General features: G+C 39.6%; 1 protein-coding gene across 6 annotated transcripts in view; it reads left to right on the forward strand.

Annotated features, from left to right (window-relative positions):
• Positions 1-171: 171 nt before the first annotated feature.
• Positions 172-15800, forward strand: part of CFAP53 (cilia and flagella associated protein 53) — a 40181-nt gene continuing 24552 nt past the window's right edge. For 4 of the 6 annotated variants that reach the window (XR_002780617.1, XR_002780614.1, XR_002780619.1 and 1 more), the window contains exons 1-5: positions 172-555; positions 4673-4902; positions 5386-5559; positions 9051-9354; positions 12934-13152. Coding sequence is in view for 3 of the 6 variants with exons in the window: in XM_011360613.2 (XP_011358915.1) it covers positions 487-555; positions 4673-4902; positions 5386-5559; positions 9051-9354; positions 12934-13152 (996 nt within the window). In the remaining 3 variants the exon portion in view is untranslated. The other 2 variants (XM_023531200.1, XM_023531201.1) reach the window with 2 other exon arrangements.

Here is a 15800-nt window from a genome sequence, read left to right on the forward strand (position 1 = left end):
AAAGAACTACACAAACAGAAGGTTGTCCTGTGGTGATTTACGTAAAGATTAACCTAGAGATGACCACGAAATTAAACCTTGCCACGATATGTCCACTAACCTTTCTCATGCATTTAGACCGACTGCAGGATATAAATAGCACAGTCAATTGGAATATAATTAGATCTTCGACTTCACCGCTGGTAAAGGAGGCTTTTTTCCTGCTATTCTGACGAACTCTGGAGGAAGGGGGAGAGGTCGGCAGGAGGCCTGGCAAGGGCGGGGTGAAGACCGCGCAGTCTCAGCTCTTCCGCTCCAAGAGGAAGTTGTGTGTGCCGGCGTCGATGGTCACCATGGTAACGGGACCAACTTCCGTCCACTCACCGGGCGCTATCTCAGCTACACGGACCCTGGCAACCAGACTTCTGTGTCGCGGAAGCTGGTCCTGTAGGTCGCCGAGGTTCGGTAACTGCGGTGGAGGCCGCCCCCATCCTAAGGGACGCGAAAATGTACAGCCAGCGGTTTGGCATCGTACAGCGGGAGGTTAAGGGTCCCACTCCCAAAGTGGTGATTGTGGTAAGCACGGAATGTGTTTGTGGGACCCTACCGCTTTCTGCACTTGCCGTCACTCCAGGCCCAGCTGATCTCAACCTGGCCCTCAGCCCGAGCTCTCAAGGGAAGCAAATGCCTGATGGGTTAAATTTTGAAAGAAGGAAGGATAAGGTCGCTCACCTAACTAAGCTCCCGTACTCCGTCCCTCCCCCACCCCATCCAATCTCTTGCGTCAGTTACAATATTTAGATTCGGTACTTGGAGAATCACCACTTGGGATCTTGAGGGTTTTCAGTATCCAAGACACCCAAAGGAGGTCGGGCCCTTGTGAGGTGGAATGTGTGTCACAGAAAGGGCGCTGGGCCAGGCAGCAGGAAATCTGGAGTCCGGGTTGGCCATGATTCAGCTTTATGATCTTGGGCATATGCCTCATCCTGGGAAAATTGTCTAGGCTATGAGGGGTTGTGAGTGGCTATAGAGCCCCTCCTGTGCGAATTCAACTGTAACAGAAGTATCCCTGTAGGCGTGGATGGAAATAGGACCATTTGTTGCCTATAAGGCTGGGGTGATGGTGAGACACTGGGGGAGTGCTGCATACTGCAGAATTTTATGGGTCCTGCTCAGAACCCCAGACACTTGGTCCATGCACCTGGATTCCTTTGTTTCTACAGACTAGAAAGTATGTGTAATTGGGCAATAACGGTATTATTACTTGAGTACCTGCTGTGTTCACTGCACTGTGGGAGATACAAGGGCGAATACGATGACCCTGGGAGGTCCACCCTTCTGTGGAAGTCTGATCCCTGCCTCAAGTTGCTCGTCATCTAATTGTAGAAACAACTTGCTCATGCACAGAACCATTGAAGGTTAACAGTGGGTAATGATGTGCTGTATTGTCTGTGATGACACTTTATGAAAGATCAGAAATAATGAAGGATACTCTTTTATGCTCCATGGTGCACATAGCAATTCTCTATAGACCTACTCCCTCTTCTTTATGTCCAAGGACTGTAGGATCTGGGTCTCTAAATAAGTACAATGGAAGCTTCTATACAGACTGTAGGGTTCAAGGTGATAATTACAGACTTCGTAAGGGACAGAAACTGATCTACTTAAGTTCAATATCCAAACACAGAGCTCAGGGGGCTGGTGCCATTGGTCAGGTTCCATCACATGTGTTAGGAACCAGTAAGAATTTATATCAACTTACCACTGAACCAGAGAAGCAAGCCTATTTAATACTTTGAGCATGTAGAATAATAAAAAGGAAAAGTAAAACGTCAGAATTGGTGCATCTCAGATGTCAGAGTGTAGTAAGAAGTGTGGATGTTAGAGGTTGCAGAGCTGTTGTGGGAGAAGAATAAAAACCACCATAGACGAGACTTGGATGCTGAACAACTCCAGGAGAAAGCAATAAAAAATGTAATGTCAGAAGTAATGGAGAAGTGAAACGAGCAGCTATTCGGTGAGTGCCTCCTAGGGACCCAGTTATTTACTTCTCAAAATAGTGTTTTAGGAGGACATTTTTTTTGTGATCATGGGTGGAGGGGTAGAGGTCAGATCAAACCTAGTGTGTAAGACATTGTTCTTTAATACGCTAAACTGTAATACTAGAAACTAATTTGAGATGTTATAGTAACAAAAGCCTTCAGAGACTTTGAACATACAAGGTAGTTATAAAATTATTTGTTCTCCTGCCTTTAGCGTGGTTTAGAGTTCAATATCCACACATAGCTTTCGAACACTTGAAATACGCCTAGTCACATGTTGAGATTATAATATTTTGGATATATTGGTTAAATAAAATATATTATTAAAATTAATTTCCCGTTTCTTTTTATTTTTTAAAATGCAGCTACTAAAAAATGTTAAATTACAGATGGTTTACATTATATTTCTGTCAAACAATGCAGGTTTTGACTAATGCCCACATTGTGCATGGATTGGCATTACCTTGTAAAAGAACTCCAGGACATACCGTATTCAGAGACTTGGTCTTTCCTGATGACCACAGAGTCCTGCCCAGGATGCCCCAAGCCTTAAAGGTCTTCCTAACCCCCTGGCTGCTGCTCTGTCTGTTTCTCACCACCCTCTAACCTATTCCCCTCTTCAGCTAAAATGTACCTCAGAGCCTGGTCCTTGCCCTGATAATTCAAGACAATTGATTCTTGATGATCTTTGTGCTTGGTTCCTGTTCTTAGCCTGCATGTCTATCGGGAGCCTGAGTTCTTATGTATTTCCTGCCCTAGGTGCAGTCTTGTCCATGCCCTGCTTTGTTTTTACTAGGTCTGCGTTTGTAAAATGCCATACGTATTATAGAACAGTAGTTTCTCAACTGGCTCTAGACTCTCAATAATTCTAATATGGATTAGCTACTTCCCAGGACATAAGCCCCGACATCTGCCTCCAACATACCACAGCTCTGCCTTATTCAACTAAATCTAGGTACCTATATGTGTACGCTGAACCTTGAATCTTTATCAAGTTGTCTTCAAATGTTGATTTTCTTTCCCCAGGAGACTTGTTTACCAAGACCCAATCCTAGTATTCTGGTAGTCTTGACAGTGATGTTTTAAGTGTAAATGATCAAATTGACTCTCTGCCATATGAGTTATGAGTTTTATTACTGTAAATCAGTACCCCAGAGTCTCACTGCTCACCTAAGGATGACTTGATAACACTGGCCAGAAATATAAACAAAGCTCAAAATAATGGATTTCTTGGTAGCCCTAGGAAGAGCGGAAATTACATCAAGCCCACCCAGAAACTAACTTTGTCTGTCTGTCTGTCTGTCTCTCTCTTTCTCTCTCTCTCTTTCCTTCCTTTCTCCCCTCCTCTCTCTTCCCACTTCCCTCCCTCCCCTAACTTCCTTCCTTCCTTTCCTTCTCTTTCATATTGAGAACCCAACAGTGGTAGACATGCTCAATGCTAGGAATACAGAAATGAAAAACATATCGTTCATGTGATTTTATTAAATATATTAATATGTATTTAAAATTATGTATGCATTTCCAACTTTTTAGTGAATGTTTGTATAAAATGAACATATTGAGAGAAATTCAAGTTACCCTAAACATCAGGAGCACAGCCCTTGCATTAAACTTCGGGCACAAAAAAAATAGAAATAAAGTTCTACCACCAGTGTTTTTTCCCCTTTTATCATAAATTTGCCCTCTTACTCTCCTTTTCTTCCTTCCTTCCTTTTCTTCCTTCCTTCCTTCCTTCCTTCCTTCCTTCCTTCCTTCCTTCCTTCCTTCCTTCCTTCCTTCCTTCCTTCCTTCCTTCCTTCCTTCCTTCCTTCTTCCTTCCTTTCCTCTTTCTACAACTCACTTTATATACATTCTATATACAGTCTACCCTTAAGCAACACGAGTTTGAATTATGTGGGTCCATTTATACATGGATTTTTTTTCAATAAATACCTGTACTATTTTTGATTCACAGTTGGAAATCTAGGACTGCAGAGAGCATTGATCTATGCATTGATCTATGCAGTTTTACATAGGGGACAAGCATCCGAAGATTTTGGTGGGTTTTGGAACCAAACTTCTGTGGATACCAAGGAATGACTTAAGTTTTGGGGGAGTCAAAAGTTACATGTGGATTTTTAACTGCATAGGGGTCAGTGTTCCTAATCCTCATATTGTTCAAGGGTTAACTGGACTTAGATAGTAGCCCCTTTTAATTGAAAGTATTTCGGCGGTAGTAACTATGCTGTCTACTCTTGAGAAACGATGGGATATTGGGGGGCAAAATCAAGGTTAGGGATTAGAAGACCTCTAATTCTTGTTCTATCCAGGTCTGCCCTATTTAAAGTACCTTAGGCAAATCAGTTAATGTCTCTTGTTTAACTAGATAATCTGTAGAGTCCTGTTTAAATTTTTTACTTTATTATTTCATGAACTTTTACTCAAATAGTACTTGAGAAATAGTTGAGACTGATTTGATGACGTCTTGGGTATAGGTTCAAAAGAATCAAACAAGTTATACCATAGGCACTTAAGCTGTGTTTGCAGTTGTAGCAGGATGTATTAGTTGTATATACCACATTTTAATTGAGTATTGGTGGAGGTCATGATTAATTAAAGATTTGCTATTAATTTTAGGGCTATTATAAGTGATAACTGTTACTTGTTTTCAGAGAGCCAAGCATCCTAAAAGCCAAGGGGCTGAGCAACAACTGGAAAGGATCCAACGCAGCTACCAGAAACATCATGCTGTTTTGGAGTCCATTAAGGCAATGGAGAGGGATCGCTTGAAAGTTGAGTGGGACCAGCACAATGACCGCAAGTTTGTGGATAGTCTTGTGAAAGCAAGAATCAAGGATGCCATGCAAGGGTTTATCATCAATACTGAAGAAAGACGAAATAAGTAAGGCTCACAAACCTGATGACCCAGACTATAAAATAGTCCTAAAACCACAACTTAAGGTTGACCAATCAAAAATCAAGTGAATTTTTATAGTAAGAATCATAGCTGAGATATTCATATTCCTACCAAATTAATAGCTTTTGCTTATTTATATTTTCACTTGTGATATAACCTACATTTTCATGATAGCAAAAGAATAATTGTTGTATATTTCATTAACTTTATTAATATCTGCTCATTTTATTTCCTTTGTTGAAGATGAACATTACATATTTCATGTTTGTTATCAAATAAAATACGGCACAAATGAGTCTCTTTATTGCTTTAAATGATAACTAGTTTTATTTTATGGAAGACTGCAATCATCTTTTATATCTTATAAAATTTATGTTTAAACATGTAATTCTGAATTAAATTTATCAAAATAAAAATCAGTAAATGGTGCATCACAGTTTTAATTTTTTTTTTTTCATTTTGTTTCAGGCTACGTGAGCTTTTAGCATCAGAAGAAAATGAGTATTTCACCGAAATGCAATTGAAAGAAGAAACAGTTGAGGAGAAAAAAGATAGAATGAAAGATAAAACCAGATTATTAAAAGAGAAGAAAGAAAAAGAGAGACAGGATTTTGTGGCTGAAAAGTTAGACCAGCAATTCAGGTAATGATGTCAGAAAAACACACACAGAATCTGAACTTGGTATATTAAACAAGGTTTAGGGATGGTAATTTACAGTAAAGTGTAGCCTTAAGAGGATGTACATAGTAGTTGTACCTTTAAGTCTTCGTAATTATATACACATCATTGAATAATGTGGACATCGAGAGGTTTTTGTTGTTGTTGTTTTGCTTTGTTTTGTGGTAAGAACACTTAAGATTTCCTTTCTTAACAAGTTTCAAGTATATGATACAGTATTGTTGCCTATAGTCACCGTACTGTACATTAGATCCCCAGAAGTTATCCATTCATGTTATAACTGAAGAAAAGTATATATTCTTTTACCAACATTTCCCCATTTCTTCACCCTCTACCCTAGCCCCTAGCAACCAGCATTCTACTCTTTGTATCTATATGTTCAGTATAGGAATTTATTTATTTATTTTTTTTTTAGATTGCACATATAAGTGAGATACAGTATTTGTCTTTCTCTTTCTGGCTTATTTCACTTCGTATAACGTCCTCCAGATTCATTCGTGTTGTCTCAAATGGCAGGATTTCTTTCTTTTTTATGCCGAATAATATTTGTTTTAGGGGTGTTTTTATTAAACAGATATTCTAGGATGCATGATCAGAACTCTTGAGGGTAGTGGTCTTGCCTTTGTCAGTTACTGGCAGAGGTGATATAATGAAGTGCCAAAGGACCTAAACTCTAAGGTCAGCCTACCAGCTCTTCCCTCCCAACTCCACCACATATGAAATGTAGGAACTTATCACAGATGCTTAACTTCTCTGTGCCTCCTTTTTCTTATCTGTAAACTGGGCATAATAATAATAATAATAACGAACTTGCAATAATGTTCATTGTAACTTTAGTTTTTATGAAGGCTAAAACAGTTCATACGTGTAAAGTGTTTAGCAAATAATAAGCACTCAGTAAACTGTTGCTAATAATATCACTACTACTGGCTATGTGGCTTGAGAAGACACTTAGGCTCCCTGGGTTTCAATTGCTTTAACTCTAAAATAGGGATAATACTTGCTGCTACATCTGAGCTGTAAGAAGTTTGTGAGGATGAAATAAGATTTTATGTGCGAAAGGATCATGGAAAGCACTCACAAACAAAAAGTTTTCCTCTTATCAATGATTTTTATCATTAAAATAGGTAGCTGTTCTATCTATCTGTAAATAAAAGTGAGGATCCCTAAATCAAGACTTCTTAAGGTCAAGTGAATAGGCGAATCATTAGGATGTAGGGGAAAAATATTTGATATTCATTTTTTATCTCATCTCTTTTTAATTTTAATTTTTGCATGTATTTAATAGTTTGTTAGTAGTAACTTCATATAGTTTATAAATAATAATCTCATTTGTAGGTGCTTAGAATTTTTTTTACTGAAAAGGATACATAATTAAAAGCATTTGAAGACCTACTGATTTAAAGAAATACTTGATATGGGCACCTTCATGAAGTGTTAATTCTGGCTTCTTAGACAACATACATCATCAACTGCCTCAACAACGTTTTTGTACTCTGATTTTATATTAAGGAAGGGAATTGACTTAAGGAAATCATCAGAGACAAGCAGAAAGAGCTACATTTAAGAATATTCACTGCAACATTACAATAGAAGTCAGAAGTAACCTATATGTTCATCAAATAGGGAAATGTTTAAATAAACTACGATATATTTATCAGCTCCATCCTATATTACAGAGCTTAGTAAACTATAATAAAGTTTTGAAGTTAGGAATTATTTTTAAAAATATTTCATGAGGAAACATTCCCAATATAACATTAGATAGAAAAGTTAAGGTACAAGGAATTATTGATATAGGTATATAGTTATGCGGAATGATCCCAATTCTAATAAAAACGCAGACGCACAAGACTGGAACGAAATACGCTAACATGTTAATAGCAGTTATCTCTTGGTAGTGAGATTAAGTATTTTTAGTGTCTTCATACTCTTCTATATACATACAATTTTTCTGCAATGACTATGTATTTGTTTTGTAGTTAGGAAGAAAGCTGTACTTGTTATTCTTAGGCTTTAGAATTTTATTAATTGAACAACTTTCCTAGAGTATTAATCATAGTATTGGGAAGGACTTTAATAAGTTATCATGGTCAATACTGATAGAATTTCACTGACGGATTTCAGACAAGTGAATTCATTTTTCATTGTTAAAGTGTTTTGTTTCTCTGATAACCTAGTAATTTTAACTTCTGTTATCTTTGAGCTTTCCACAGAATATGGGTAACTGCTTTGTATCATTTATGTAGCTAATAAGCATGACCGTATATCAGTTAAACCAATAATTATTTATTGGGTATTGGGTGGGTAATATAGGGCATGTATTCCTGGAATGTATTCCTGAGTCCCATCACTCACAGAGATTCCAGTTTAGTTAGGGAAATGAGAGACTAATCCTAGTCTTAGCAACTAAAATTTCATCAAAAGTTCTTTATTATACCCATTATTAAACTTCAGCTTCTTGACGCTGATTTTGATTTAGAAAATGGGAAGACTTGTTTATAAACATTGCCTTCAATCAGAGGTTCTCACACGTGGCTGTCTGCCAGAACCCCCTGAGGCACTCTAAAAAAGTACAGTTGCCTGGGTCCTACCCCTAGTTACTCTGATTTAGCTAGTCTGGTCTGGGGGTAGGGGAGGGAAGAAGTGGGGAGTAGGATTTTGAAAATATCCTTAAGTAATTCTAAAGTGTAGACATTGTTGAAAATCACAGCCCTTTAATTTAAAAAGGGCTCATTAAAGAACTTTTGAAGAGACTTGAATTACTAAGACTGAAAGAAAGGATGAGGTCTAAACACTTACTGAGAGAGTATTTCTCCAATGGTGACATAAGCGTGTGTGAAAAGGCAACAATAGGGCTGTTTTCTCAGCTCTGGCAGAAACCCCTTCAGTGGCATGCACTCTGCCTGGGAGTGAGCCCAGGGGCAGTGGGGAAACCTCGTCATGCCGTGCTGACTCTAACCTTGGATCTCTCCTTGGATGTGCATGTGGGGTCTCTCCTCAACAAAGCTTTAATCCCCTTGTCATGTTGCACGGACCTTCTCCCTTCTCTTTCCACCACAGTGATAATAACAGTTACCATTTATTGAGCTCCTCTTCTCTACCAGGCATTTACAGCCATTATCTCTGATCCTTCCTTACCAGAACCTTGAAAGGTTTTACAGATAAAGAAACAGGCTCAGAGAAGTCCAGTTTTTGATTCAAGTTCACATAAGAAATGTCCAAACTAGGATTCAAAAAGCCTGCTGGGTCTCTCTCTCCCGTGCCTGTATTTTGTCTGTGACATCGTGGCGCCTGCCCCCATGCTGCCCCGTCACATGTTCCCTCTGCTTGGAGTGCCTACATCCAGATCTTTTGCTTTTCTTACTTCAGTGTCTGCCTGTACAGATATGTGCGTAAATAGAGCAGGGTCTCATGAAAGGCTTGGCTTTGCCTTTTTAAAATTCTCCTTTCAGAGAACGCTGTGAGGAGCTCCGTGTCGAATTGTTTGGTGTCCATCAGAAGAAGGTGTGCGAGGAGCGGAAAGCACAGATTGCATTTAATGAGGAGCTGAAAAGACGAAAACTGGTGGAAGAGCAGATGTTCTCAAAGCTCTGGGAAGAAGACCGATTAGCCAAGGAAAAGCGAGAAGCGGAAGAGGCGAGGAGACAGAAAGAGCTGGTGGAGAACACACGCCTGGGGCTCAACGCCCAGATCACGGGCCTCAAGGCGCAGAGGCAGGCAGCGCGGCAGCTGAAGGAAGAAGAGGCGCGCTTTTTGGTGGGCCTTTTAGAATGCTTGTTGCGGGACGATCAGCTCAGTGGGCACAGTACGCAGTTTGCAGGCCTGTTACTGTACGGTTTACCTAATGGCCTGGGCTGGTTCACAGGGCAACATGGTCAGAGCCTGGGGTTTCAAGGCCCAGCTAACAGTGCCAGCCCATTGTACAGGGCAAGTTACTTTGCTATTGTGACTTAGTTTCTTCATGTGAAAAACGAAGGAAAAGCTACTTGTTGTGAGGATGAAATGGGGTAATCACTGGCTGTACTACGGAAGTCTGGTGACAATTTGGCAACATTTCCCATTCTTTGATATAGAAATTGACAGTTTCCAAATCCTATGAAAAAGTGCCATACAACAGCTACCTCAGCCCTCTGGCCACCAACATCGATAATTTAATTTCGTTTCAACAAGATCACTGTCCGTACTGTATAGAAGTTAGAGTTATCACTGGAAACATGTGAAAACACTTGAAAAAGTAGCAATTTTATATGTATATAAAGCTTTCGGCAACTGATACTTTAGTACCACTAAATTTAGGAAAAAAGTATTATTTTCCTGGGCAATCTCGAGTATTGAAATTTGGAACCATAACAGATGTCAGGTATTTCAGAGTCCTAGAAGCCTTCTCTGGGTTTGAGACAGTTTTCTTTCAAAGAGTTTAGTAGAAGATGTATAAAAATATTTTAGCTTCTCTTAGACCATCAAAATGGTTGCCCCCAGACTGCCTTATATGGATCCATCCTCTGGTGTAAGATACCTAGTGAGTCATTTTTACTTCCGGCATTCTGGTACCATGTACTGGCTTTTTTCTCGCACCAAACAATTCTCTGATTTTGTGTGGACTCCAACTAGGTGTCCTACAATTCAATTCAATTCTGACACTAACTATCCAGAGATACTGTCAGATTCCACATGTTTAAGGGCTCAGCCCCACAAGATGGCCCCCACGTCAGACACCAGTCACAAGTTAGTGGGTCCCCAGGTTACCTACACTTCTGTCCAACGTGGCTGCAAAGTCAGAGGTTCTCATGACTGTCACTCAGGTTCGATGATTCGCTAACACAACTCGTAGAAGTCAGGAAAATGCTTTGTCTTCCATTACTGGTTTACCGTAGAGGATATAAAAGGGAGAGCCAAATGGAAGGGATGCATAGGGCAGGTATGGGAGGTGGTGCACAGAGCTTCCATGCCCTTTCTGGACGTGCAACGTTCCCAACACCTCGATATGTTCACCGACCCAGATGATCTCCGAACCCTGTAATTTGGGGTTTTTATGGAGGTTTCATTATGTAGGCATCATTGATTAAATTACTGACCACAGGTGATCGAACTCCATTTCTGGTTTCCCTCCCCTCACTAGGTGTCAAAAGGCAGAGATGAAAGTTTCAAACCTCTGATCACATGGTTTGGTCTTTCTGTTTACCAGCCCTCATCCTGAAGCTCCAGCCACCAGTCATCTTAGGGTACAAAAGATCGTCTTATCACTTTGGTGATTCCAAGGGTTTTAGGAGCTATGTGCTAGGAACCAGGACAAAGATCAAATATTTATTTTTTATTATATCATACACTTAGCTATTTCTACACTTCTTTAACAACGTTTTAAAAAAATTTTTTGGAACTCTTAGACTCACAAGAAGTTGCAAAAAATAGTAGAGAGTTCCTGTGTGCCCTTTTATAACCAAACATTCCTTTACGTGTGTGTGTGTGTGTGTGTGTGTGTGTGTATGTGTGTGTGTGTAGCAGGAATTTACATTGGTGTAATACTTTCAGCTAAAGTTAGTCCTTATTTAACTAAACTAAAATCTTCTTTGAATTTCACCAGTTTTTACGTGTACTCTTCGGGGGAATGGTATAGTTCTATGGAATTTTATCACACGGATAGATTTATGTAACCACTACCAAAATCAGGACACAGAACTGTTCCATCACCCAGAGAAACTACTTCCAGCTGCTCCTTTATAGTTTCAGTCTCCCTCAACCCTAACCTTTGGCAGCCCCTGATATGTTGTTTGTCACTATTATTTTGTGATTTTGAGAATGTTATATAAATTCCACCTTTTTAAATGTTTTATTATGAACACTTTAAATGCAATGGGTACAATGAATCTCCATGTATCCATTTCCCAGTTTCAGTGGCTTAACATTTTGCCATATTGGTTTCCTCTGTCCTTTCTATCCCCTCTGTTCTCATGTTTTAAAACAAATCCCAGAAATCTCATTTCCCCCTTCGATACACCTCAACTAGTGCATCTCAGCAACAACATAATTAAGGACATCTTCTTACGCAATGCCAATGTCAGACCTAAAAAAATTGACAACAGTTCGTTTTTATCATCTAAAATCAGCAAAAAAATTTCCATCATTCTTTAAATTATTTGCTATTAAATCAGAATCTGAACATGTTTGTTCTCAGTCTCTTTTAGAAAGAGTGACGACTTGTTCAGTATTCAAACCAGGGTGCGTTTAAGACAAAGGGGTCCGGTCAGTTCGTGGCACTGGCACAACAGGTGTTCAATTAGAGCTATCCCGGTGAAACCAAAACATGGCAAACGACTTTTAGTCTCTTAATCTTGAATATGTTCTCTCTATCCCTACTCTACCTGTCTCGTAGTCTGGATTTGGCTAATTGCTTCCTCCTCGCGTGGTTAATCTTTTAAAAAAAGTGTGGCCTGGCTTTCATGTTTGGTACCCATTGCTTTTCCTTAGAGACTGCCAAATATATTCACTTATATTATCTCATTTGATCCTTACAATTCAGTGGGGATGTACTGCTCATGGCATTAATGGAAATGTCTAGTGCATACCTCCCCTCTCATAAACCAGTAATCATGGCTGGTGTGAGTTTCGGTTGAATCAAGTCAAATTGGGATTTGTATTTCATCTTCACTATTACTACATTATCTCCTGTCTCAGTTGGGCAAGTACTTATCCCTCCAGGAGAGTTCAGCTGCCTCTGGCAGGAGGACTAATGCTTCAGTTACACCATCCCCAGATTTTCTACCAAATCCACAATGCCCAGCAGCATTGGTACCCTAGTTAAAACTGCTTGACAAGCCAGGCAATTAAGCCAGCCAGGAGGGTCAGAAAGATGAAAAGGTGAGAAGAATGGGGGGATACTTGTAAAAAGTTAAATGCGGAAAGTTTAGTTTTATATTTAGCTAATGTGCACATTTCCGTTTTTGGACTCTTACTGTTGCTTACTAATGTATCCAAATCAAGACGTGCAGATTGCAGATTTGCATAGAAGAGAAAAGTCTAGAAGTCTAGTACACTGAAAACTTAAGCGTAATGGTGAGTGATGAGTACTGGGTTTAAAGATGACTTCTCTTCATACTTTTCTGCATTTCGAACTCGACAACTATTTATTACTTTATAATTACACATACAGATCAATTTTACAAAGGTTTATTGCTGACTCAGAAATGAAAAGGTGAGTTTTATTTCTTATAGTCCCTCTAAATCCAGGTGTGTATATTTCTAAGAAACCCTTTCTTCCTATCACTTGAATGAAATGCATTAATTTATTGTTTTGTCCAACTGTTCTGATGCATTGTCTTCATTATTGTTTTACCTTAGGAAAATGACAAAGCTCAGGTGAAACTTGAGAATGAGCAGGAGAAGCTAAAGAAACAGAAGACGAAACAGGAAATTAGGACCACTTTGCAAAAAGCTCTCCGAGAGAAGATAGAACATATTCAGCAGGAATACAGAGAAGAGCAGGACTTGGACTTGAAGCTTGTGCAAAGAGCCCTGCAAGACTTACAGGAAGAGGCTGATAAAAAGAAGCAGAAAAGAGTAAGATGTTTATTCAGTGCCTACTATATTCCTTGAGCTGTCAGCCTTATGGGAGCCAGCCACATGTAGAATGAACCATAACAGTGCTACCCAAAGTGTGGTCCATGAACCAACAGCATCAGCATCATCTGGGAGGATGGAAGATAGAGAAATTCGTAGGCTCCCGAATCAGAATCTGTAAATCCAGATCTTGTCAGGAGCAAGAAGTTTGTTTTAACAAGCTCTTCCAGGTGATTCTGTTGCTCACGGAATTTTGGGAACTCCTATAACGTGTTAGCACTGTGATAGCCGGATGAGATCTCAAGAAGTGGAGTAAGTATGCCCGGAAGTTGGGGAAGACATCACCGAGAAAGTGGTATTTGAGTTGGACATTGAAGGATCTGTAAAGTTTTGTCAGGCAAAGAGAGAAGAGAAAAGCATTCCAGTATTTATTTAGCTGTCTGTTTCCTTTGAAATTTGTATTGAACTCTTAAGGGCATGGTGCCTTTCCTACAGTATTTTTTTTTTTTATACTTTATATTTTACAGCCTTTTTAGGTTCACAGCAAAATTGAGCAGAAGATACAGAAGTTTCCCATATGCCCCTGCCCCCACATTTGCATAGTCTTCCCCATTATCAGCATCCCCCATCAGAGTGGTACATTTGTTACAATTGATTAACCTATATTGATATCATTCTCACCCAAAGTCCATAAGGTCCACATGGTGTTGTGTATCCTGTGGGTTTGGACAAATGTATCTACTGAGACAGTATCATACAGAGTTGTTTCAGTGGTCTAAAACTATCTCCATAGTTTTGCCTTTTCCAAAATATCGTATAGTTGGAATCTTAGTATGTAGCATTTTCAGATTGGCTTATTTCACTAAGTAATATGCATTTAAGTTTCTTCCACATCTTTTCATGGCTTGATAGCTCATTTCCTTTTAGCACTTTATAATATTCCATTGTGTGAATGTACCACAGTTTATCCATTCACCTACTGGAAGACATCCTTGGTTGCTTCCAAGCGTTGGTGATTATGAGTAAAGTTGCTGTACACATTCATGTGCAGGTTTTTGTGTGGATATAAGTTTTTAATTTGGGTACATACCAAGGAGCATCATGATTGTTGGACCATATGGTGAGAATATGTTCAGTTTTGTAAGAAACTGCCAAACTGTCTTCCAAAGTGTCTGTACTATTTTGCATTCCCGCCAGCAATGAATGAGAGTTCCGGTTGCTCCACATCATTGTCAGCATTTGCTGTTGTGAGTGTTCTGGACTTTGGCCGTTTTAATAGGTGTATAGTGGTATCTCATTGTTATTTTAATTTGTGTTTTTTTGGACTGTGGAGCACAAGAGCTATGTGGCTAAATAGGATATTGATAGTGTCCTAATTAGAATTTAATTAAGTACCCATGCTCACTTGTGGGATAAAGATTTCAATCTTGTGAACCTAAATATGAATAAAAATTTTACCCCCTCCCATTTTGAGGAGGAAGGGTGGGGGCACCGAGAGATTTTAGGGAGCCTTTGGGCGTAGAACTGAAGAGTACTAGGAGACTCCAAGATGGAATTGGGGGGTGGCTTGAGAGGGTTGAGGAAAGCAGGGCGAGACTGAAAAAGGAAAAATAATACTAATTTGTGTTTTTCTGATGACATATGATGTAGAGCATTAAAGACTCTGAACCCAATTTCAATGTGTGAATGTGGGGGTTTTCCCCCAACACTGCCAAGCAATGCTTGGGACACCAGCTGGGTATCCTGCAATTCAACTCTATTCTGACACTACCCAGGGATAGCATCAGATTCCATAGGTAAAGGCTGTCCTACAAGACCGGTTTCTATTTCAGACGCCAGTTGCAAGCCCAGGTTGTTAACTGGGCTTCTGACAACTGGCTACAAATTGGAGCTTCCAACAACCCGCTCCAACTCAGGATGCCAATCGCAAGTTTAGGTTACTCGTACTTCTGACCAACTATAAATCAGAGGTTCTCACAACTCCCTCCTTGGGTTTGATGAACTGCTAGAGCCTCTCATGGAACTCAGAGAAACCCATTTACTCACTAGATTACAGGTTTATTCCAAAGAATATTAAAGGATACAAATGAACAGCCAGATGAAGGATACATAGGGTGAAGTCCTAAACAAAGGAGCTTCTGTCCTCATGTTGTTTGGGGCCCAGCACAGTGGAACATGAAAGTGTTCTGGTTCCCCAACCCAGAAGCTTTCTGAACCCTTTCCTTTTGGATTTTCATGGAGGCTTCATTAGACAGGCATGATTGGTTAAATCATTGGCCATTGGTGACCGATTCAGCCTCCAGCCCTTCTCCCCTCTCAAGAGGTCAAGGGGTAGGACTCCAGGTTCTAACCATCTAAACACATGGTTGGTTCCTCTGACATCAAGCCTCCAACCTTAGGTGCTGTCCAAAAGTCACCCCATTAACATAAGGCACCTTTTTTGTTCTAATCATTTAGGAAATACTAAGGGCTGTAAGAGCTGTGTGCCAGAAAAGGGGGCAAAGAACAAATATATTCATTTCTTACCACAAATTGTTCACAATATCACAAGCATCATGAAATCATGTATTATGTGACCTTTGGCTTCTTTCACTTAGCATAATGTTTTCAAAGCTTTTCTTGTGCTTACTGACCATTTGTATGTCTTC

The sequence above is a fragment of the Pteropus vampyrus genome, unplaced genomic scaffold (genome assembly GCF_000151845.1).
Source record: "Pteropus vampyrus isolate Shadow unplaced genomic scaffold, Pvam_2.0 Scaffold3, whole genome shotgun sequence".
NCBI lineage: Eukaryota > Metazoa > Chordata > Mammalia > Chiroptera > Pteropodidae > Pteropus > Pteropus vampyrus.